This window comes from Ornithodoros turicata, chromosome 4, assembly GCF_037126465.1.
Source record: "Ornithodoros turicata isolate Travis chromosome 4, ASM3712646v1, whole genome shotgun sequence".
NCBI lineage: Eukaryota > Metazoa > Arthropoda > Arachnida > Ixodida > Argasidae > Ornithodoros > Ornithodoros turicata.
Window position 1 is genome coordinate 13374329 of NC_088204.1, and position 24049 is coordinate 13398377.

Sequence of the window (24049 nt, forward strand, 5' to 3'; positions counted from 1 at the left end):
AGAAGCCCCAGCACCTGAGGACTTCTACAATGGAGACAGAGGAAGCGGACTTCTGTTCCAGGCACGCACTGGATCCCTCTTAACTAAGAAGCGACTACATCAAATATTTGGACAGGAAAACGCACACTGCGAACTCTGTGATGGGGGCCAAGAGGAAGACATACGCCACATCCTCCTAACCTGCGCAGCCTTGAAAGACATAAGGGAACCACAACCCAGGACAGTGGAAACCTTGTTGTGTTTCACACATTTTTCACACATTCGACACAGTGGAAAACACATTTTCCACACACGATGAAAACAGGTACACTGTTCAAAGTTCTGAAAATACTTTATTTTATGTCATTGGGAATGTTCCTAAAGAGTCTCTCATAATTCTGGAACATCGCTCTGACTAGTACAATTTGCATCTTTTCGTGTTTAAAATATACAACACTGTGCTCTGTTCAATTGTACAGCAGTGATTAATCACAACCAGAACAAGCACAGATTTAACAACATTGATCCCTGTACCAAGATATTCCATACAACAAACCGCACACAATGTCACAAAAATATGATCGATAAATTCTTGGGCCTTACTACAGGCCGTTTCAAACTGTTCTGCCAATCTTTGTACCCTACTACAAGCTGAAAGACATAATGTTGTTGACACCATCTTATATGAATGCAAACATAATGCTTAAAAGACAGGCGATGTGACATTATGGGTGCACTACTTTGGGACGGAGAGGCATGTGGACATGCTACGCGTCATCAATATTGAAACAGATACGTAAATGGAAATAAACATGTATATTGTATTGTATTACATTGATCCAAATGGAATGTCCAAATGGAATGTAGACGTTTCGAGGGCGTGTTGTAAGCACTATAGAGGTCCAACCTGAAGCCCTGTTGCACACCGTAGATGTCGAGTAGTTTTAGTTATTTCTCATTCCATCAACGCACTGCAAAAATAATTACCTTCTGCAAACAGCAACAACCTTTCGTTATGAAAATGTGAGCTCTTCTTGGTCCTTGTCAAGGTGGAATGATTTTTCATTCTTTCGTCAAGATATGTACAGACTACTGCACACCATACCAGAACAGTCAAAATAGGGCTCACATACACATATAGAAAATGTCAAAACGTACTGACTTGGGGCAGTGATCATTGCATAAAGGGCAAGATTTAAATCTTGCACTGCATAGGGCTGTCGAAATATCGTGGGGAATTACGTGAGTTTACACACTGTATGCACCACATTCTTGAAACTTGCACAAGATTTGTCTGGGAGGTCTGCACGGTAAGTGCCTGTTATTTGTGTTATTCTTTTCACTATTTCCAGCAGTATTCGTTCCGTGCAACTACACAAACACAGAAAAAAGGCCTGTTATACACTCTGTGTGTGTATTCAAGCCCAAGGTACAGATGACATCACTGCACTGAATGAAGCTTTCTTGTAGGACATAGACACATATGCTGTTTCTCTGCCTAAGACTCAAAGCCTTAATGTCCTGACGAGCATAAAACGTTGCTTATAAGTAGCTTGACGCATGGTGCATGATATAACGATGATAAACGTGACACGAAATTGCCTGTTCTACAGGGGGAATGTCTGAAAAATCATCCAAAACCTGAAAAGCACATCATACATAATTAACACTAGCAAATGTGTAGGTCCACAGTCCACACTGCTTGTCACACAAGTTTTCTTGTCCAGCTTCCTTTCCTAGCTGCAAAGCTCCCACACTTAGGACAATGAATGTACAACCTGCTTAAATAACTTGTGCGACATTACGTCTTTCTACTTCAACATGTGGAAGCTACTTCAAGGCTTGCTCCTAGAGCAAATAATCGACAGACTGAGATACTACAGTAGAGGGCGGTGCACCTTTAACAATTCTTTCAGAATTCTGTGCGCGCGACAGGCTCAGGGGCTGGTAAACGTCCCGCCTTGGCGTCACTAATTGCGCCCCAGATGTCAAATAGGAAGTCTTCCGTAAAGCCGAAGGCATCCAGATCCGACTCCCCAATGGCTGTCACAAATTCATGAGGGTTTGGACGTTCGCATCCGAGTTCCCAAATTTGAGTTGCTGCACAAGATAAAAAGGTGTTAGAGTGGTTTTGGAATGTTTCATTTCTTTCTTTTTTTTTTTACCAAAAAAGTGGGGACCAGATGTAGTTTGAATTTAAATCTGGAACAACTTGCACAAATAACACCATATATTTTTAGCAACCTGTTAACATCCGTCAGGACTTGAACAGTGAAACACAGACAGCTATGATATATACAATATGCAATAAATAGAAATACAGATCATAGCACCCAGAGGAACATCATTACAAAAAATAGTTTTAAAAAATAATACTTGTAACGTAATCAGCACACTAAATTATTAATTATAATTAATTATGTTCTCACACCCGCTGTCAAGCGTAGCCGGTCTGGCTCGGAAGGCAGTAAATCACTGTTCCTGTCATATCTCCATTTCCCCTTGATGGGATTGTTGTTGCCATCTGGCATGACCTCAATATCCATTTTTGTTTACAACTTTCACATTTTAAGGTCTTAAATTTGCCTGTGTAACAGTGGTATAATAGAACTACAATACTACATACCCAGTTCAGTGTCATTTATCCCCATGTAGGACTCGAGAAGGGCATTAACCTTGTCCACAGCCATCTGCATTACGTAGTCAGGCTAAAAAAATAAAAAACAAAAGAAAAGTCACGTAATGTCATGCAAAACTCATGTTATTAAGATTTCAGAGTCAGTTGCACCACAATGTTATCTCAGCATTTCAAAATAAGCCAGTTTCCATCAGAATGCTGATGTGCATTACTAATACATATTTGATTGCTACATGCCCACGTGAGTTTGAACACACACTTCCCAGTTAATTTCATTACCATTTAATGTGAGAGACAGAGAGATTATGGGTTTAGTGGGTTTACTATTTAATGTATCTTATCAGTGATTACCTATTCAGAAATGCAGTTATGTATGTATGGGTATTACATGTGCATTACATACTTGCACTTGCAAATTTCTATTGCAATACACATGCAAGTGTGTAAAGCAACAATAATATTTTTGGAATGTACAACTTACGCATGCGTCTATACAACAAGTATGTATTTTGCACCAGCTGTATTTCTAGGAATGGCAAATACTTACGGCCTCTTCAACAGTGGCAGGACCTTTGGAGCGCAGCCTCAAAGTCTCCTTCCCTGATCCAAGTGCACTTTTCTTTGCCTGGGCACCTCCTGTACTCGCTCCCCCACTTCGTGGACCAATATGAGCTGCATAAATAGATAAAAATAAATCATAATATATATAAACATAATAAAAATAAATGCCAGCATCTAAGTGTTCACAAAAAAACATTGGAGAGGGACATTGGAGAGGTCTGTAAGGTTTTGCATGTGGACCTTTTAACCGTGGTAACTTCTTGGTAACTCTTTGGTAACTTTCACGTTATGATGTATAATTACATAACTTTATTAGGTAACTCAATTAATATTATTTGACAAGTTAAGTATAGGTTAATTAATTAATAGATTATCTTCATTACTTTAGTTATAACAGCAAAACATTACACCTTGCATATCTTGCATGCCAACCACATAAACAATCAGAAAGATGTAAATCCTACGTACAAAGAAAAAAAAAAAAAAAAAGAAGTGTGAGACACAGCATCCATAAACACTCACAAAATCCAGCCTTGAGAGGCTCAATAAGGCGCAAAGTGAAAGTGGTCCCCTTGGGAATCTCCTTGAGCGCCTTGGCCACCTCATAATGGCGACAGTTGACCATGGAACGTTCATCTATGCGCTCCAGGTGGTCCCCAACCTGCACAAACCCTATGCGATCCATCAGGGAACCCTCCTTGATGCGCTTAATGAAAGCCAGTCCAGCTCCATTGTCGGTGATGGTGAGCCCCAGGGAGTCTTCCCCTTTGTGTATCTCTACTTCTTTCGGTGGACCTCGCCGATGTACGAAGATGAAGTCATCCAGTCCAATCTGTCCGCCCAGCAGACGTGACATATCCACCTTGTGCGTGTTCAGTGTACAGAACAGGATCTGAAACATGACGGGTACATGGAGTGCACGCGCTTGCAGAGAGAGCAGCAATGTGTTTCGAAAAACCCATCAATATCAACTGACAGTATGGGAAGGGACATTAATAAATAAAGATATACAGGGTGTCCCAGAAAACGTGTCATTGAATTCTAATAAAAAAATTATGCCACCTGGAATAACCGGCATTTGTTCTTACTAGGTTTTGGCCACCTCCTTATGTGCATGTCATGTAACCTATGTTTAATTATGTAAATTTTTGCAAAGTGAACTCTGAAATTTGCCAAGTAAAGGTCACTTTTTTACCCCACCAACATGAAGAGAGTGCCGAATTTACTCAAATTCATGATAATTGCCAGTGATATTCAGGATCTATCCTGTCGGGGAAAAATAGTCGAACATCATGCTGCTCAGGGCACCTGAGTATAATGCACGAGAACTTTTTGAGCGCAATCGCTGTCAGTCCGACGAAAGGAGGTTGGAAACGCAGCCCATAGAGTGATGGTAGAAAAAGTGACAGTTCCCGAAATTGGAAGAGGGAAGGTATGGTCCCAGCCGAGGCCGGACACACAATAAGCTATGTCTGTGTTATCTCTTTCTACCATGCCCGTGTGGATTTTCCAACCTCCTTTCATCGGACTGACAGTGATTCCACTGAAAAATTTGTCGCGCGCTATCCTCTGCAAACTCTGTAGAGCATGATTTTCAGCTATTTTTCCCCCCAATACGATAGCTCTTCTAATTTTTCGCGTCAATTATCATTTATTTGAGTAAATTTGGCACACTCTTCACATTGGTGGGGTAAAAAGCGGCCTTTACTTGGCAAATTTCAGAGTTCAATTCGCAAAAATTTACATAAATAAGCTTAAGTTACATGACATGCACATCAGGAGGTGGCAAAAACCTAGTAAGAACAAATGCCGTTGACCGCATGATTCTATGTGGCGTAGTTTTTTAAATTAAAATTCAATGACACGTTTTCCAGGACACCCTGTATGGCTGGCACCAGTAAAAGGTATGCACATAAATGAAGCAATACAGGAAAGCAACAAATACATGGGACATGAGGAAACACAGGGCTGGTCGCATGCTCAACCATTTATGTGCAAACAATTGCAAAAAATGCCACATGTGTACATTGTTCATGTGCGCTTTTGTGGCTCAAAACGTGACTAGTCCCGTGTTTTGTCGTGTTCCGTGTATTTGTTGTCGATTTCCTGATTAGTGCGCGTAAACCACAAGTGACATGCACCGTGCATCAAAATGTTTGTTCAACAAAAATAAGGCCAATGCATTTTTCGAATGGAATGGCACCCGCAATGTACCGCTCTGCATGGATGAATGGATGGATGGAAGTCTTGAAAGTTAAACTTGGTTGCTCGGAACACACCTAGACTCTCGTACTTTCTGGTTTTATGTTATTTTCAGAATCAGGGGGGGAAAAAAATTTTGATTTTATTTCAGGAGCTGTAGAACAGGGTAAGATCGGGAGGTATAATCTGCAAGAGCAGATTTTCGGATGGAACATTTAAAAGAAAAGAAAAGAGAAAAAAAAATTATTTTGTCACATTTCACAGGAACAAGAACGTAAAGCAGCAGTGCTGAGTGTGAAGCAGGCACCGAGGACTGCAGTCCTCGGTGCCTGCTTCACATTTCCCACGTTTTATCCAAAGTGATGATGTTTTACAAACACGATTTTTACGCATGGTTAACCCTGAAACACAACTGGCTCCAAGTACACCCCACAATGCTTTTGCAGGGTTTTCTTTTCCATCTTTAGTGATGTTAGTGATGCTATTTGGCACCATTCTTGAAGCAAACCAGGTAGAGCTAACGAAACAAGGGAAAGGGTGTAGGCTAGCTGGTATAGATCCAGTGATTTATCCAGACCCCCCCCCCCCTAAAATTTTAGGAGACCCCCCTAAAATTTTGTGAGATTGTGCAATATTTCGTGAAAAGTATGTAAGTACACCCCCATGCGGTGCCCAACACCCCACCAAGGAAGAAATTCTGGGTAAACCACTGTATAGATCCATCAGGTAGATCATTCAGGTAGAGCTGACTTTCTAGTAGGGGAAAGATGAGTGTTGCATCAACAGCAAGCATAAATCACATCGTAAGAGTGGTCGGATTTCATATTTGTCATATGTCGCATGCATGGCTGCATCATTGGAGCATTATGCTTTGTTTTTTTTTGGGGAATTGCAAGCAGTTATTTTCACAACAAAAGCCATGCAGAATTAAAGCTTACTGGATCGCAACAACCAGTGAAAAATTATGTTAAAGAACAGTGAAGTCTAGTTTGTCTCAAAATGGGTAATTTGAAAGCTTACTTACATACCTGTTCACCTGTCCATATCAATTTCAAATTTTCAGAAATCACATTCAACTTGGAATGTGCACACACAACAACTGCAAATTCAGGAGATATGTAGTATGTTCAGACACGTAAATTTGCATAGAAGTACTGTTGTTCTTTATAACATACTAAAATAGCTGCCACAATTTAACTTTGCTGCAGATATATAAGCCATAAGGGTACCATCTCCACTTGAAATAGTAGCGATGTAACAAATATGAAATCGGCACATGTGCCAGCGAACACTGCCAATTTCCTATAAAAGTCGCGTTCAACCGAAGAATGGCATTGTTGGTGCAGCTTTTTGCCCCTATATTCAACCATCAGAAGACAGCATAATGTTTGAAACATATTAATAATTTACGATAATTAGGATAAGTCAGGAGGCTCACTAACAGCACTCCCGAGATGGTGTTCTTAGGTGCTGGTCTTGAACATGACTACAGAAGAAAATGATCCAGTACAGCCACACCCCACTCATATAACTCAGATATATCAAGAGTATATCACAGATTACACACGCAGACAATTCAGAATGCCAGTGACCACTCAAGCACCCGCCAACAGGGTCAAGGTTGATTGTCCGCTCCGATAAACGTGTGCCAATCCATTGAAAGGAGCTGTTACGAGACATGCAGCAGACATTGGCAACTTTGTGGTGCAAGACAATGTGTGACATTGAGCCAACATACTTGTAACGAAGCTCTTTTTTTCACGTCTCGATCGTGTCTTATATTACGAATGGCAATGGGCATTGTCTTTCGGCAAACTTCACTTTGAGGCAATATACTCGTTAAAGGCTATTATTTCACAAAACTGTTCCGACCACTCTAACATGACGTTTGTACAATCCATACTTCACTTACTTCACGTACGCTTACTACGCCACACCGCAGAAAAAAAGAGAAAAATTACTCGTTTGGGCAACGCAGACTGCGGAGGACAAATAAAGATTGCGTTTCAAAATGGTTCTGTGTTTTCTCTGTCGCGGCATGTCTGACAAGTGACCCGTATCTCAGTCTTATCTACCATTGTACCAACCTGCTGCAACTATGCTCTATATACGAATCCTTCTATTCTGTTCTCCAATACCTATCCTCTAGTGTACCAACTCCAAATGTAGTTATTTTCTTATAGCCACACATTTGTATTGACTTGCAAATTGTGTGCTTTCTGTTTATACATGTGAGAGTGTTTTCCGTGTTAGCCCTGGCATTATGTAATGCCCCAGCACAACATAAATAAATAAATACGTGCATTCCAATATATCCCAGCGCTGTGGCTGTAGTACTAATAGTACATGTGCCACAGACAGGGAAAGAGGTGTCTGGCATGATAGCTAGATTTATTGTACATGTTTCATCAGACTCTCGCTAATGGGGCAACACAGTATGGGGTCATGATGACCGTATTGGATATACGTAGTAGTCAGCTTTTTTCACTTGCAATGCAGTCTGGAGACAGGCTCTGACGTCCAGCCAACAGCTTGACCAGCCAGAACCTGACACGATCTAATCACTAAGATCCTGGATTACCTGCACCATGTCACATTCCATATCTCGAAGACTGACCACTATAAGCATTGTACTGTGCCCAAATAAAATTATTTATCTCCCAATACATTCATGGTGACGCGTCATAATTCCCTGGCCACAGTTCCTGCCAAAACCTGAAGAATGATGGGTGAGGCAACAGATATAGGTGTTCTTGGCCCACATCACCGCCAGCTATCTCCTCTTGGCCCCAAAAGTGGAACGACCCTCAGGGGGGAAGAGAAGCTGTTTGTATGTCCGATATCCTACGATCTGGATTATCCACAAGGACAGGTTCTGTTGCAGAGCTGCTTCCCCGCAAGTTAATCATGCTGTCGGTCACAGTAGATGTCTCACGGCTCAGATTTTTTTTTGCTCTCAATGCAGTTGCATAAGTGTGACACAACTTGAATTCTCTACTTTACGCATTTATTGAAGAAGAAGAAAAAAACAGAATATGAATGTTGTCAGTATAAATTTGCCCTGCTCTTTCCTGCGAGCGTGCACATGAAGTAATGCTAGTTCAAGCCAGTAAGTGTGACTGACATATTCTTTGTCACGTCTCAGAGGTCGCAGTATTGTGGGATCATACAGAGAACGGAATGATAGCTAAATGAAAATGGGAAAGAGTGTACATTAGCGACGTGCAGGCACGTCAGCTCCCTCCTCTGAATTGCAAAATAGCGTGAAGCCCCACTAGTACACACAAAGAAGAAAGCGTTATGCATGAAATATTCTGTCACTGTGACACCTTATCTCTCCTTTCATCAAGAGAGTGGACAGTTCAAATTGCTTTTCCCAGGCTCAGAGCACAGACCAGGCATGAATGCAGATATACATTCTGCATCTGAGACAATGACTGCTTTCATATTTTCGTGGACCACTAAAAACAGATTTAGTCATAGTGACAATATTTGCATGCTGCTTCCACAAGTGGATGATACACAGGTAGAGAGTTTTCAAAATCTGCACAGATGCAAATGCTGCGGATTCAAATGCAGTGAGAAACTCAACGGAAAGAGACATATAATATAAAATGCATTGTACTAAAATATTAAACTACAACGAGTAACACTGATCCAATTTAGGAACATACATGATGTAGTGAGTACTGAAGTCCAAACTATGCACAAACCAACTGCAGGTTCCTTTCGTCTTAATGGGTTATACAGTGGCCGGTTGTTAAAAAGTTTAGCGAACATCTCAGTGGAAGTGCATTTATTGCTAGGCAGAACTTGAAAACGCAGAGACCGCTGAAAGCAAGGTTTCACGCAAGCACTTTCTAAACGTATTTGTTTCTGGAATAACACCTTCGCTGCTCCACCTCATCTATGTAAAGATGCAAAAATAGGTGGGGGTGAAGCAGTTTGAGGGATCAAACTTACATCGGATGCTGGGAAGTCGTAGCATTCCGCTATCTTGAGGTACAGCTCCTTGATGTTCGAAAAACCGGATATTATACCCGTGGGGCTCCCCTGTGCCTGCTGGCAGTGAAAAACTAATTTGGGCTTGGGCAGAGTTTTTGACTGACCGTCGGAAACTGCCCCAGGTGTTGAACCACTGCTCCCGTTTGCCGCTCGATTAGTCGGGGTCCAGGGAGGTGAATCTGCTGCCTCGTGATCCCCACCAGAATTCTGCTGGGACTGGACGTCGGAATCCCGTTTCTTTTTCCCAAATAACGGCATGTCACCTATTTGAAGACACTTCCGTTCAAAGTTCACACGCCGTGACTTCCGACAGTCCGCAACGGATCCGTTTGGCGACAGTGGAAAATCCTCTTTGCTTTTGAAACTTTGCTTCACAAGCGCGGCATAATAGCTGCCGCGGTCACAGAAGTTGTTGCACGTTGGTTCACATCACAGTGCCTGCTGCGAAGAACAAAAGGCTGTCGGAACACTGATAAGTTTCCTGAACACGGCACCGACTCCACCTGTGTAGTATATCATCGAATTAGGACTCTCGTAAAAGACCGAACAAAACAAACAACCGCGAGGGCAGCAGAGGTAACACTGAAATGTGATTGGTCGAATGTTCAGGTGAGACGTGATGTCAGCGGTGAGAACGGTGAGGACCCAGGTGAGAGAAGATCAGAAGCTTTTCTTTGTTCGATCTCATTTGGTTACTTGTGGTACAAATTTGCTAACGTTGGAAACAATGTTCATTTTCTGCTCCTCGCTTAGCATCATTGCACTTCAAGTGACAAATCTGTGACAAATACGGAAGGTCTACAATAATAAGTTGGCGACACTGGTTGTGACGTCACCAATTTCGCATGGTTTTTTTAGCAATAAATAAACAATAACAAAATAGCGTATTGCCGGAGTGAGAAACATCTGTGAGGAAGCTCTGACATTGAAAGACTATCCAAAACCACGATTTGTTGCACAATTTCAAGTTCGACAAGGAACCTTCAGTAGCAAAGATACGGAGAGTTTGAAAAACGCGACTATCGAAATTGTACCAGCCGAATAGGTAGGTCACAGTTCCTGCTCGCATTTCCATCAACAATACAACAATGATCATTCGTATGTTATCTACGCTTTCCTCTGTAGTGTTTCAGTGGTTTATTTATTTATCGCAGAGTGACCACATTGTGATGAAGTTTGTGCTCAGGATCGCTGTAGCATTCCTGTGATCATTTCGACTATGTATGCATTCGGATATGCGCAAGAGAACTGGGAATAGCGTGTTTTTGCCGGCGTTTCACCCGTTTTTATTACCCAGATTTCGGGTTCGAATGACGGAAATAAATTTGAGGAAGGCTAGTAATACTGCAGAATGACGCGTGGGTGGTTTTACTACTTTTAAGCATAATGCTCTGCAGTGCAACGAAGTGCTCCAGAAATGTCATGTCGCTCGTATCTTGTTCAGGACAACAATTTATATTCTTTTTTTTACATCATTGGCATCTTTACACGGAAACGTGCTCTCAGGCTTCTCACGTGGGCTTTTTTACCCCCAGATTATCCATGAGTATGGAACAAGTCTTGAGTCACGACGAAGGTGACTGCGACAGCCCAGATGAGGAAACACCATTGGAACGCTGGGCTCCCGTTGGATCGAGCGAGATCGATGATCCACCAAACAACGACACCTGGGACGATGACGATCAGTGGTATGTGCTGTTACATTTTTGCCAAGCACAGGATGAGAGAGGAGAGCACTAATACTAATCTCTCTCTTCCAGTGGGCTGAGTGAGTTTGAACGTCTACGGCACCTAGAAGAAGAACAAGAGCAGCTCAACTCGTCTTTGTACGCGCTAACTACACATTTTGCTCAGGTTCAATTTCGGCTCAAGCAAATAGTTGATGCATCACCCGAGGAAAAAGAGGTTTGGCTTTGTCTCTTATTCCCCTGCCACACGGGCAGTCTTCAATGATCATTGAATTAAACCGTCATTGAGCACGCGTGTGGTGCCACCAAGCGTGTAACGTGTCAACTTCGCAAAAAGTATTGGATCCAATGCTCCCTGACATGTTGACATGTTACACCCTAGATGGCGGTACGCGCATGTTCAGTGACCATTGGTTTCAATGATGATTGTAGACTGCCCGTGTGGCAGGGGTATTACACTTAGAGATTTTTGTGCTTTTGTTATTCTCACGCATAATTTTTAAGTATTGTTATAAACACTTTAGTTTCCACACTGGCTACTGTACAGCTGCTCATAATTGTAGTAATATATAATGCCAACACTGGAAAGTGTGGTCCGGTGATGCTCGGTGTGCATTTTTAACACTGCTGCTTATATAAGTAGTTGAATACTGAAAAATTTGGAAAAGCAGTTTGGACTACTAACACTTTCACATCCATCACGCTGCACCTCTGAGAGAGGCCAAAATTTTGCTTCTGCTGTGTCACAAGAACGCAACTCCTCAGTAATTTTGTTCTGGCTTAGGTTCTTCTGAAAGAACTGGAGGAGTTTGCATTCCGTGGAGTTCCAGACTTGCGCACCTGCCAAACAAGTGTTGGACTGCTGCTTTCTGAGGTCAGTACACAAAATATTAATGTTAGAAATTGTAATAATGCATTGCCGTCATTAAGATTTGTATGCTAACATTAATGCAGACAGAGCAAGAGCAAGAAGAGAAGCTTGAACAACAGAGACAAAAGCAGAAAGAGCTGATTGACCAACTCAAGGGTCAGTTGGAAGACCTCGAAAAATATGCATACGAGGTACGTGATTACGTCACACACAGAGTAAAGATGAGCACGGAGGGTTGCAGGGACAATGTAGAACACTTAATGCTTCGTAAGTAATGTAATATTAGTTGAGGTCAGCGAAACATAAAAGGACAATTGCAACACCTAAACTTCACAATGCCCTGCAGGTAACTGTTGCAACTTTCATTCTACTAAACTGCCATTTGATTAAAGAGTGGCAGTTGATGTAGCTTGCCAGCAACTTCTCACCAATTGCGGCTCTTTACACTTAATGCCTTCATCGCCTATAGTTCATTGAAGCTAAGACAGTTCAAGAAGAGTGTACCACTGGGGGATGCCTGAAAGGCAGTGGGTTGAGTGCTGGCACTTGTTGACTCTCCTGTGCCTAAGTGCTTGACCATTTCAGTGAATTATATGTGATAGTTTCAATGTCCTAACCACTAAATGTACACTGGGTACTGTGTACACATAGACAGTTGTAGAAAAGAACTGTTGTAGAAAAGCCCCAGCGGCATGGCCGAGTGGGCTAAGGCGTCCGCTCGTTGGTGGTAACCAAGGTCGTGCTGTAGACTGGGAGGTGGTGGGTTCGAATCCTACTGCCGGCTGTGCTGTCTGAGGTTTTCCCTGGGTTTTCCGAAGACTTTCCAGACGAATGTCGGCACAGTTCCCCCTGAAGTCGGCCCAGGACGCATACTAGTCCCCCTGTCCCCCACTCCTTCCTGCTGTCCTCTCTCCGTCTGTCCACATCTGTACGCCGCTCATAGCCACAGTTGCTTCGCGGCGCTAACACGCAATAAAAAAAAATAAAATAGAAAAGCCCCAAGCTTTGTTGTGATTTGATTTAGTTTAATTGATTTTTGAAACTCAAAATACAATGATGACTGACTAAAGTCCTCACATGAGTTGTGAAGAAGGTACCTACATCAGATGAAGGACTGGAAGCGGTTTGCTATTAATAAGCGGTGACGTTATTATTTATTTGACTTATGACTTATTTGACTCTATGGGACCCTAACAAATGTCCACTTTTTCCATTAGGTTAATTCTATAGGTGGGACGAATCAATAATTTTTCGAATCCAAGGAAGGTTATGCGAACCCACAAATCTCAAATCTTTTGAATCCTGTCTTAAAAGCTAGAGCTTAAAAAGATTTTAAAAAGCCAGATAAAAAAAAACATTTCTACAGGAAAGTATTTTGAAGCAGAATTTGATAGCTTTGCAAAAAAACAAATTAAATAATAGTTCACTTTCAGGGGGAAAACACACCCATACAATGTGTTGTTTATTGACTACAGCAATTATATAAACTCAGGATCCCGAATTCTTTCCATAAAACTAAGAAACAATCAAAAGCAAAACCATGTTACTTAAAACTTGCAATGTCAGAGTTCTATGCTGTGGTTAGGCCGATTAGGCTTTTGGCGGACCCCCGAGGTCGCCAATTTCCAAAAGAAACAAACAAAACATGGTTGGTGGGTTCAAAAGATTCGATTCGCCGTTTTGGGCACTGGGATTCAGATTCCCTTCCGCGCCTATCCCTAGTTGTGCCTGCACCCATCCTTCCACGCTCATCTTATCCTGGCCCATCCCTAGTTAATTTCCTCTCTTCTCTCACAGACAGGAGAGGCAGGTTTGCCATCAAGCATGCTCCTAGAGCGACAGTCGGTCGTAATAGAACATCTGAAAGAAAAACTTCCACTGAATCTGGATGAGCTTGATTCTCTGGACGCGGACGACCTTCGGCGGCACATCGACCGAGCGATCCGAGAGGTTAGCCACCGTTGCAATCTCTTAAATTCTCGCTGTTTCTGTGCACTAACACTACTAACACCTTGTGCTGCACAATTCTTTCCTCACTTTCCGCTACAATAATATTTGCTCAACGAATGTCGGGTCATCACCAGATGGTGAATCCGGTGAAGATGAAAGAGCAGTTGGTGTCTCAGCTCAAGACCCAGGTTTCAGACTTGGAGCGCTTCATTCAATTCATTCAAGGTATACTAACCCACTAACGACTGCTTGGGGTGATATGCCAGTATAGTGTAGACCATTTGTAGTAATAGTCGTAAGAGCCACTGAAGAGCTGTAACTATGGCCTGACTTTTTAGGGTTAAACCCGTATCCGCCCGATATTTACCCCCCGAACGAAATCTGTAAAATTCGGGTTTAACCCGAGTCTACCCGAAAACATCTGGGTCGCGTGGCACACTCATAAGCGTGCATTAAAATAAAGTTTGATAACATTGCTAAACATTAGTTCCATGTTAAGACAAATTTTTATTAAACAAAAAAAAATCACCCGAATACACCCGAATTCCTGACGACAGAATATGCCGTAACGGGATTTAACCCGAATACACCCAAATTTTCAAATGAAAAATATCACCCGGTATTTACCCCCCGAATTTGGCCAAAAGTAAAGCCCGAAAAAGTCAGGCCCTAACTATAGTATGTGAGCAGGTTTCCAATGCGCTACATTAAGAAATAAAAACGTTATACATTTGAAAAAGCCTGGAAGACGCACAAAGATCAGTATCATCGAGTACAAAAAAAAAAAGCTGTACATATTTTTTGGCACATATTACAACCTAACATATTGCCCTGTACATACAAGCTGACCTTTCCTGGCTGTGAGCTCATTGTTATTGGGCTCAAATCAATACTAGATTGATCAACAAAACATGACCCTGAAGTGTATTCATGCTTGCCTTTGCGTACCTCTCATCTCAGGAGAAGGATCTGATGGCAAACCCAGGTGCACTTGCAATTGCCCAGTACATGGCAAGGTACGTCACAATTCTCCTTTCATTTATTTTTCTACTGTGGAAACTGCTTTAGCAATCTTTGCACTATGAGCATGTATACAGATGCCCACAGCTTATTCCCACTCGCAGGCCAGTCCAGTGGCATCCGAATCGTCATCTGAATGCTACACACGCACACGCTCGTACAAGGAACAGCTGAGACGTGCTCACAAAGAAAGCCAGGTAGAACGTTCCTGTCAAAGTACACCTCGAAGCATACTTAACTATAACACAGTTACATCGAGCAGGGCTGGAGCAGAGCCACCCTAGCGGTGCTTGGGAAGGATGAAAGGAGAGAGGGCCTGTGCTAAGCCTCCTGTCCAGGTCAGTCCTGTTAGGCAGGTATCTGTCATACATAGGTTTGCTGCATCCCGAGCCAGTGCATCTGGGTCATGACAGATTCCCTTCTAACAGGAGTGGCTTGGCCCAAGCACTCTCTCCCTTTATTGTTCCCGTGCACCGCTAATGCGGCTCCGCTCCGACTCTAGCCAATGAAACTGCGTTATGGTTAAGTATGCTTCATGCAGTACCTGTTCTCACATTTCTGGTACGCTTCATGTCTAGGGCCCTGTGTTTTAGGGTGAAACCCGTTTTTACCCATTGTGCATTCGGCACAGCTGTTCTGCATCCTATGTCAATCTAAAACGCGAGAAGCACTTTTTTTCCCCCGAAAATTTACTTTCCCACCTCATATCACCAGATTTTACGCTCCTTTACCGGTCTTGAAATAGAACCCGATTTTTACACCCCTCCCCCGATTTTGAAATAACATAAAACCCGAAAATACAGGGCCTTACTCATGTCTAGCTTCCTGCATGACTGCGTCACTGAAACCAATGCTGCCAAAATGGTTCGCTGTTTCACCGGCACTACAGCAAGCTTATTTGCAGTGTTGAAATCACGTTAAATATTGCTATATACGCTGGATAAGTTTGTTCTTAACCAGTTTCCTCTCCCCAGGAAACCCAGCACCGAATCCTGCGACGCATGCTCACCCTGCTGCAGATGTTCGCCTTCGCCCAGTTTGGTTGCGGGAAACAGAATTTCCAAAAGAACCTCATGAAGAAGACCCCAAAAGGGAACCATTGGGGGTAGGGTATCAGAGTCCAAATCAGAATTTACAAATGGCATTGTGAAGTCATGTGGAATGCACTACGCAAGTCATGCACTACGAGAGCTGGTCTCTGCGTGTGAGAGAGGGCAGTGTTTGGAGAAACCATGTGACAATGTGTCTCTTCATTCACAAGGCAGCGATAAAGGAGGTGTTTGTAGACCGGCATGGTACTGAGTGACCAGGAAAGGGACCAGCGAAGTCACTCTATGGGAAATAAGGGAGAGAGGGAAATTGGGGAGCTGCGCGGACAGTTGACCTACTTGCAAAGCGTATTACTTGTCTTGAACAGTCTCGTCTTATGATAGACTGGTCCTTCAGCCAGAATTGCCAGCGTGTATTTCATTGTTTCACTCACCACCATCACCAATGCCATCACCATCCTCAATATTGCTACTATACTACCAGTATTATTATTTTAAAGCAATAGCTTTGTAAGGCCACATGACATGAAGATTCACCATATCTTTACTCCCAACAATGGCCCTGTAAAGCTACTATACATTTAAAAGCGTTTCAAACAGTGCCAAAGCATGCAGTATATCTTATAAGAATCTTATATATCTTATAAGGACCTTATATATCTTATACGTTTTTGTTTTGTTTTTTATGTTTCAGAGACATGCGGGCCAAACTTGAAGTGGCTGTGAACCAAGTACTGGCCCTGGCTGCAAAGCAGGAACCTCAATGTGTCGACAGTGATTATACTAGTGACTCTGAAGATGTAAGCAACTTTTATATCTCGCAAATTAGCACTTCAGTGTACAGTTTTTAAATGTTGAATTCTTCTCTTTCTCTCTTTTCCTTTGCTGGCCTCTAGAGCCCTATTGTGCTCTGCAATGAGAAGCTAACCACAGCCGTCAGGAAAGACCTTGCTGCGGCCCTGAGGGACCTTATTCAGCACGGCCTTATGCAGGTACACCACCACGTGCTTCCAAACATAATAAGTGGGGCCGTGAAAATATTCAGATTCTTTGAATACCAAAGCAAATATTGTATACAGTATTCGATTTGAATTCCCATGCTGTCGAATATCTTATTGTATATAAGAACTTCAAATTGAGGTGATGCCCCTTCCAAACCGAATATATTTGAATAGCCCCTAAGCTACACTCATAAGCCCAGAAAGTGCTAGAAGTGAGGGTATAAAACAAAGTGAGTGCTGCTTTATACAAAAGTCTGTACATAAGCTGTATGTGACTTCGGTTTGATCGTATAACTATTCGCTTTGTACTCGCTTCGGTTTTAAAAATACTATGCACTCGCAGAGCCCTAATAGTAAGTCTTCGAAAGAATACTTCCTGTGATGCCCACGATTTTCATTGATAGGTGGGCCAGAGCACCAGTATTGTACCGCTAGGGTGTTTTGTTCTACGATCTGCGAGTGTTCCATCGTTGCTGCATGCCTGGGATCTAATACTCAAGTACTACGAAATCAAAGTGAGTATACAGTGCCATGCATGGTAATTAATGTTTAAACCTACCTGCACATGCATAATTCCTCTATAATATTTAGAGCATTGTGTTTTAAGGTTGAACACAATAAAACCCGATTTTACCCCTCGTCGTTGTTTGCATCGTCGTGACTTCAGGTAGAATTCGCAAAAGCCCGAAAACAAAATTGCCAAAGTCAAAATCAGTAAAAGCGCTTTTTTGTAAAATTTGTGTTCTAAAAATATGCTTTTCCACCCGATATCGCACCATTTTACCCTCTTTTACAGCTTCTCAAATAAAACATTATTTTTACCCCCCCCCCCTTTCCATTTAAAAAAAAGTAAAACCTGAAAGGCACAAAGGCCTAATAACAATGCATTTGATATCGTTCATTGCAGAATGGAATCCAGTACAATGCATCACCAGCAAGAAAGCTGTCCGAAAGCTTCAACCTCGATTTGGCAGGGGGGACAATTGTCACACCAAAACAGGTCTGCAATCAATGACACGTGCCATACCTTTATGCAGAGTGTGTCATATGGTTTTCATTTCGATCTTATGATGGGATATCCTATGGAGTAATTATTAGCAAGTGTGAATTAAACTGCATTGCATGATTGCAGACACTACTGGGAGCCATTCATAACATAATCTGCAGCCACACGCCACTGAAAAGAAGCTACGATTCACATTTCAAAGCTTTTGTTTGTGCAGCACTCAAGTGAGTACCTTACCACCATGGCTGTCCAGTTCATTGCTAAACTTAATATGCTAGGCTAGTGTAAGCAGTCAATTTTTGTTTTGGATTGAATATACCAGGTGTAATTCGAAACTGGAATGACCTTCCCCGTGACACAGCTGCAGTTAGAGATCATCACTCGTTTCTGCAAGGAATAACTGATCCTCTGGGCACCTCCATCATATAGCTCATTGTTACCATACGGTACAAATGAGGAATTCATTTTTATCAGTTAAAAGGACTTGATTGCATTCTGCCTGTCATACCATCACTATCGTTACAATCCTTATCGTTACTCATCCTTGCATAAATTGTTATATTTTGACAACATTTAGTTCACTCTGTTGTTAAGGTATTGATTGTGCTTAGTATTATTATTACATCTTCCTGCCTGGTGCTTTGATAACTGTTTTGATAATTTGTGGCTCTGTTATAATCTCTGACTAGCAACTTACCACTCCATTATGTAATGCCCCTGTAGGGGCCTTTGACATATTGGAAATAAATAAATATGACAATGAAATGCTACTTTCAGATCAAGTAAAGTAAAATACCAAAGTTTGTTTATCAAACAAAAAAACACAAAAATTATTTCAAATCTTGACTAATTTAAATCAACTGCATGATTAATTAAGAAGGGTTTTGAGCAATCTTATATGTCATTTTAAATAAATAACTAAATAAATTATAAATAATTAAATATTTTACTGCTCCTTTAATAGCACTAGTGAACATATGTCCTAATGCACATAGGAGAGTGTGCCACACTAATGCACAGCTAGTGACGGCGACTTGTGCTTGCAAGTACATCAGTGCATATTTTACTTTACTGGATTAGTACTACATTACATATAGCTACACATAGATCTGTACACGTTCCTTATAGCTTTGAGAATCTTCCAGAATCTTCAAGAAGCATTCGGGTATTTTTCTCTTTCATTACATTGTTTGCTTCAAAAGGCACATTGAATAACTCACGTACGCAATTATTTGCATGTGTCTAGTATGGTTACTACCATAGCAGACGACAATTTTCTTGCCCAGAGATTTCACATTTTCGTAAATATCTTGGGTAGGAATCTACCCAGATGATTCTCCTCACACATGGAACGATTACATGCCAAATTACGAAGTGCACACGTGAAATTGTCGTTCGTGCTAGTGCGATTCACCATGCTAACGGAATTGTTGCAATACTCAGTGAGAAGAAGTTGGTGCAGTGGCTACGTCTCATGTTCAAGAGCAAGGGGCTTGTGGAACATTATTACATGCCATGGAGTTACGTACGAAAAACAGGTACGCGTCATTTTTGGCAGACTGGAGAATCAGATTGCAGGCTTTTTGAAGATGTTTAGCCTCTAATGTCTGCATAAAAACTGTATAGTTTGATGCCATCCTTCTGAACATGTTACAGGCACTCAGAAGTCATGTTGAAGTTAGTATGGTGCCTTTCATGTGAAAAAAAAAAAAAAAATTTTTGGTCATGCACGAAAGTAGTGTCACTCTTACGTGCAGTCTGCCACATTAAAGGCCCCTGGCCCAGCTTAGGAGGCCCCAGAGGCCCAATGGGCTCTGAGCGATTACTAAAGTTTAAACAGAAAATATTAGTACACAAATATTTTAGTATGATATAGTTTGTACTAAACTACCTTATAAACGCATTCTTCTTACTCAAAAGCCACCATTGAAATATTGACACAATGTTAGAGTCATTTTGATCTTGAAGCTTTTTCCATTTGTGGGCACCTTTTAACTTAAAAAAAAAGTATTCTATGTATACTTATATGTATTTATTGTGTTGTAGATGTTGTAAATCTTTATTGTGTAGGTCATTGCATGACACCTTGTGTGTGTCCGAATTGCTCTACAACGTGTGAACTGAAGGAACCTTTATCACGCAGGGTTTGAAGATGCGCTCCATTCACTGGATCGCCTGACACATTTTGACTTTGACTTGCCCGTGGATCTAGCTATCAGACAGTTACAGAACATCAAGGATGCTTTTTGAACATGGTTCAGGAATTACCCGTGCTCAGCTAGGCCCTGTGTCGCAAGATTCTATCAAAGGCCTTCAAACGTTGCCAAAAGACACGGTGAATTGGACTGACTGGATGTTGTCCAAGCCATGGGGCCATATTGTGGACCCAGTGTGCCGCAGGGAATGGTTACAATGAATTGCTTTAGGTTTAGGTTTTTATGTCTGATAGGCACCAGCGTAGTCTACTTTGGGCAGGAATTACCGGCCATTACACTGATTAGTTTTTGATACCGGTGTTACAGATTTATTTATCCGCATAAGTGACACACTGTTTTTACCCGAATTACGAAAATTAGATCGTAACACTCGAGCGCCACTCAACAGCCGATATATTCCGAAACATACAAGTCAGTTCAAAACATAAGGAGACAAAATATTACCCACATACGTGACGTACTGTTTTTACCCGAATTACGAAAATTACATCGTAACACTCATGCGCCACTCAACAGCCGATATATTCCGAAGCATACAAGTCAGTTAAAAACATAAGGAGACAAAATATTACCCACATACGTGACGCACTGTTTTTACCCGAATTACGAAAATTAGATCGTAACACTCGAGTGCCACTCAACAGCCGATATATTCCGAAGCATACGAGTCAGACAAAATATTACCTGCACTTGGGCGACCAGGTTGGGGGTGCGTTCGTTATGCAAGTGTGTACATACGGTAGTTTTTTTTACGTAGAACTTGCTAATTCTTTTAGTCGTTTTTACGTTGCTGCAAAGTATTAGCTTCTGCTAACTATTGGCCCTCATACTTCAAGGCATATCAGGGGTTCGGTTTCCAATGGTTTTTTATTTTTTTAAAACACTACAAATACCTGATGTGCAGGTATAACCTTATCAAACTAGCCGCATGTGAAATTGTGTATCTCGACCTTAATCCACTTTCAGCAGTGTTGGCTGTGGTCATGTTTATGGCGGACCAGATCGAAGGTACCGTCTGTCGGGCAGCTAGTTTGTTAACAATGCTTACGTTGTTAATATCGCTTTCCATCTTTGTTTTAACACATTTTGTCAGCATATTAGTTTCAGTCCTGAAGTAGCAGAACGTATAAGGAATGTTTCGAAGATCTGTAAAAGTTCTGATGTTTATGCTGTTTATGCTGATGTTTATGCTATGCTTATCAGCTGTTTCCAGTACCATTCCCTGATTTCCCATGTGAGTTTAACTTGCAAGCAACTCTGTGAGAGATGTTTCAATTCCAGCACATGTGTTCATCACGTTCATGAAATACCTAATGCATGTAGTTACGTACCAGTGGAACTTTCATCAGTATTGTATCGCGTAATCCATAATCAATCTAATCAATAATGATGCTCACCCAGTGTATTGCACCCCAGAAAATATGACTGATAAGAAGTGATTTGCTTGGAAGTGCTTGCTAGAAGGAAATGCTCATTAAGGAAAATGAACTCTGAACTGTTTTCGAAGGAGTATTTCTGCAGCGCTGAGGATGAGTGCAAAGCTACTATGAAATACATTACATGGGATTTTTACTAACGGTTATCTCGACGTGATTGTTAGTAGGGACGTTTCAAACTGTATACCGTACAGACTTGTGCGCAGGCCGCACCAGTTTACGGGAACAGGTTGGAGGTTAGGTGTTCATGTGGGGCACGGTGTTGGCCGTGAGATGGCGCTGATTACTTGTACACGCGGGCTGGAAACTTACTTTATGCGAGAAGCATATATGATTGAGAAGAAGACATAATTACTAAATCAAGTTTTATGCCTAACTGTTCGAACCCCTACCTGTTTGAAGGGGGGGGGGGGGGGCACTCGTTGCTTTTTTTGCGCATGAACTGCACCTGCATCAAATGCAATATGGCAATTTCAGATAAAGGTCATCCTTGAGAAGCATTCTACACCGAGAGCTCCAGATTTTGGGGGAATGTTGCCGTAGTCCCTTTAAAGACGTATGCGAGTTCCTTTTTTTTTTTTTTTTTACTCCCTTCCGACGGGCATGAAAGAAGTCCACATGCCTTAAAAGTGCTGTGGAGATGTTCGCATGTCATACTGTTTTAAGTTGTCAAACTTGCATATTGAAACTACATTCCAAGTTGATACCTTATAGACATCATGTGCATCCCAGAGTTCTGTGTTCGGTCATAGCATCGAGCTGACAAGACACGTCTGCCAAATGTCTGGTTGTACACAGTACACAGTCCCAACCAGTTTTGACTTTCATATTTTGGTCTCTATCATGCTTCTAACTGTTCACATGGAACTCTACATGAGAGTTATCAAACACAATTGGTTGGTGAGAAATTAGTTCATGTCAGCATTTCGAGTTTGTATGTAGCTTTCAACACACGTGTTAAGTGAACCAACTTGCATACGTGAGAAAAGTGTATGATGAAGCACTTAACTGTTACTTTCAAACATTTCTGTATGAATCATGTTTGCATCTTGTGCAGCTACCTTCTTTGGGCAGAAACATGGACAGGGATAATCATAAATCACGTACGTATGACCTTATGAATGGGTAGGGGGTGTTCAAATGTAAGAATATTTGCAACATGTAAATGTGTCATACAACCACTTCGACAAGCCCCCAACTAAGGAATACTTCTGCGGAAAACGATGTGTTACTGCTCATACATTGCAAATGTGAAATATGTTGCCAGAGTAATATTCATTTCCTACTTATGTGGTTCCTCTTCTTTTGTGCTACTTGCTTTATAGGTTGTATCACATCCCTTCATCATAAGATAGTTGTATAACATTATTTTATGTTGCACATGTTGTTGATTTCTACAAGTTCGAGCCGTGTTTGTTTTATAATAGTGTTGAAGTTGTGATATGGCATTTCTGTCTAGTCCTTTTTGTTCTTATTGCATTTTAATATTACCTGACATGATTGTTGCATTCGAAGCTTCTATACATCAATGCAAGAAGACAATGCATTTCTGTGAAAGAAGTATATCTAACGTGGATCTGATTTTGCCTGAATATCGTGCACGCGCACCTTTTTTTAAGATGATCTCCTGCAATGTGACCCCCATTCCTTGGATGCAAAGCAACATTTAAGAGTTTTCTATCGTGAAACAAAACATGTCAATTGTCTTTGAGTTCACCCTATGTAAAACACCAGGTTGTTATTCTGACATGTCCAGATATGAAATGTGTAAATACTATATTAACATTTGAGATGTATTAAAACACTACTTTATGATGTTCAAAAAGGTGTTGATGTCAAATCGTCTTCCGTTGCGTGCATTACAAAATTGTACAAAAGTTTTTTTTTAGAAGGCTCGTGAACCTTCTCTCTGGGTTGACTTTTGTGTGAAAACCAGGTATTTTCCTGGGATTGTAAACGGGGCTTGAGTCATCCCTGTCCTATAAAGCATACTGTTCCCAGGGAACAAACAAACTCAATGGTGTAACTGAAAAAAACTTTTTCTTGTTTGTTTCCTGTCAGCATGTTCCATCTCAACCTTGCTCTTTAGCTTCAAGGTAAGCAAAAATGGGGAAAACAATGAAAGATTGCAACATGGCAGTCGTCGAAAAAAACAGACAGCGGTGAGAATCGTACAACACACCCAACACACCTCTGTGTGTGTGTGTGTGTGTTCAGCAGTTACTTCGCATCGCGAGAAAACAATGTTCACTCTCAAATTCCGTAAGATATTTGGAGAGAAATGGAAGGGGAAAGGGGTTATAACAGTTTGAAACTCATAGACGCAGACCGGAATGTAGTTGTAAGGTTGTAGCACCTGCGTGGTTTAAACGTTTAAACAACCCCATTTTTAAAATCCATCATGTGATCCATCATGTGACCACTGCG

General features: G+C 41.5%; 2 protein-coding genes across 2 annotated transcripts; one reads left to right on the forward strand and one right to left on the reverse strand.

Annotated features, from left to right (window-relative positions):
• Positions 1 to 312: 312 nt before the first annotated feature.
• On the reverse strand, positions 313 to 9959 carry LOC135391099 (PDZ domain-containing protein GIPC1-like). The gene is made up of 5 exons (XM_064621195.1): positions 9344 to 9959; positions 3701 to 4070; positions 3165 to 3289; positions 2606 to 2687; positions 313 to 2079 (listed from the first exon to the last, which is right to left on the reverse strand). The coding sequence occupies exons 1-5, from the start codon at positions 9641 to 9643 to the stop codon at positions 1892 to 1894; spliced, it is 1065 nt and encodes a 354-aa protein (XP_064477265.1). The 5' UTR covers positions 9644 to 9959; the 3' UTR covers positions 313 to 1891.
• A 285-nt stretch (positions 9960 to 10244) lies between these two features.
• Positions 10245 to 23441, forward strand: LOC135391098 (RUN domain-containing protein 1-like). The gene is made up of 17 exons (XM_064621194.1): positions 10245 to 10430; positions 10921 to 11073; positions 11146 to 11290; positions 11858 to 11947; positions 12028 to 12135; positions 13742 to 13894; positions 14029 to 14119; positions 14855 to 14910; positions 15019 to 15111; positions 15889 to 16019; positions 16658 to 16763; positions 16860 to 16955; positions 17369 to 17479; positions 17872 to 17964; positions 18097 to 18194; positions 19414 to 19508; positions 20114 to 23441. Exons 2-17 carry the CDS (start codon positions 10928 to 10930, stop codon positions 20218 to 20220), a joined length of 1719 nt encoding a protein of 572 aa, XP_064477264.1. The 5' UTR covers positions 10245 to 10430; positions 10921 to 10927; the 3' UTR covers positions 20221 to 23441.
• Positions 23442 to 24049: the final 608 nt, after the last annotated feature.

What these genes read in the sequence shown, in the direction of transcription:
- LOC135391099 (XM_064621195.1), bottom strand. Translation starts at nt 9,643, where the DNA reads ATGCCGTTATTTGGGAAAAAGAAACGGGATTCCGACGTCCAGTCCCAG. An exon ending in ACGACTTCCCAGCATCCGAT is followed by an intron (nt 4,071 to 9,343) that starts GTAAGTTTGATC and finishes GTCATGTTTCAG; the next exon opens with ATCCTGTTCTGTACACTGAA. An exon ending in CTGCCACTGTTGAAGAGGCC is followed by an intron (nt 2,688 to 3,164) that starts GTAAGTATTTGC and finishes TTATTTTTTTAG; the next exon opens with CCTGACTACGTAATGCAGAT.
- LOC135391098 (XM_064621194.1), top strand. Translation starts at nt 10,928, where the DNA reads ATGAGTATGGAACAAGTCTTGAGTCACGACGAAGGTGACTGCGACAGC. An exon ending in TTGGACTGCTGCTTTCTGAG is followed by an intron (nt 11,948 to 12,027) that starts GTCAGTACACAA and finishes ACATTAATGCAG; the next exon opens with ACAGAGCAAGAGCAAGAAGA. An exon ending in ATACTAGTGACTCTGAAGAT is followed by an intron (nt 16,764 to 16,859) that starts GTAAGCAACTTT and finishes GCTGGCCTCTAG; the next exon opens with AGCCCTATTGTGCTCTGCAA.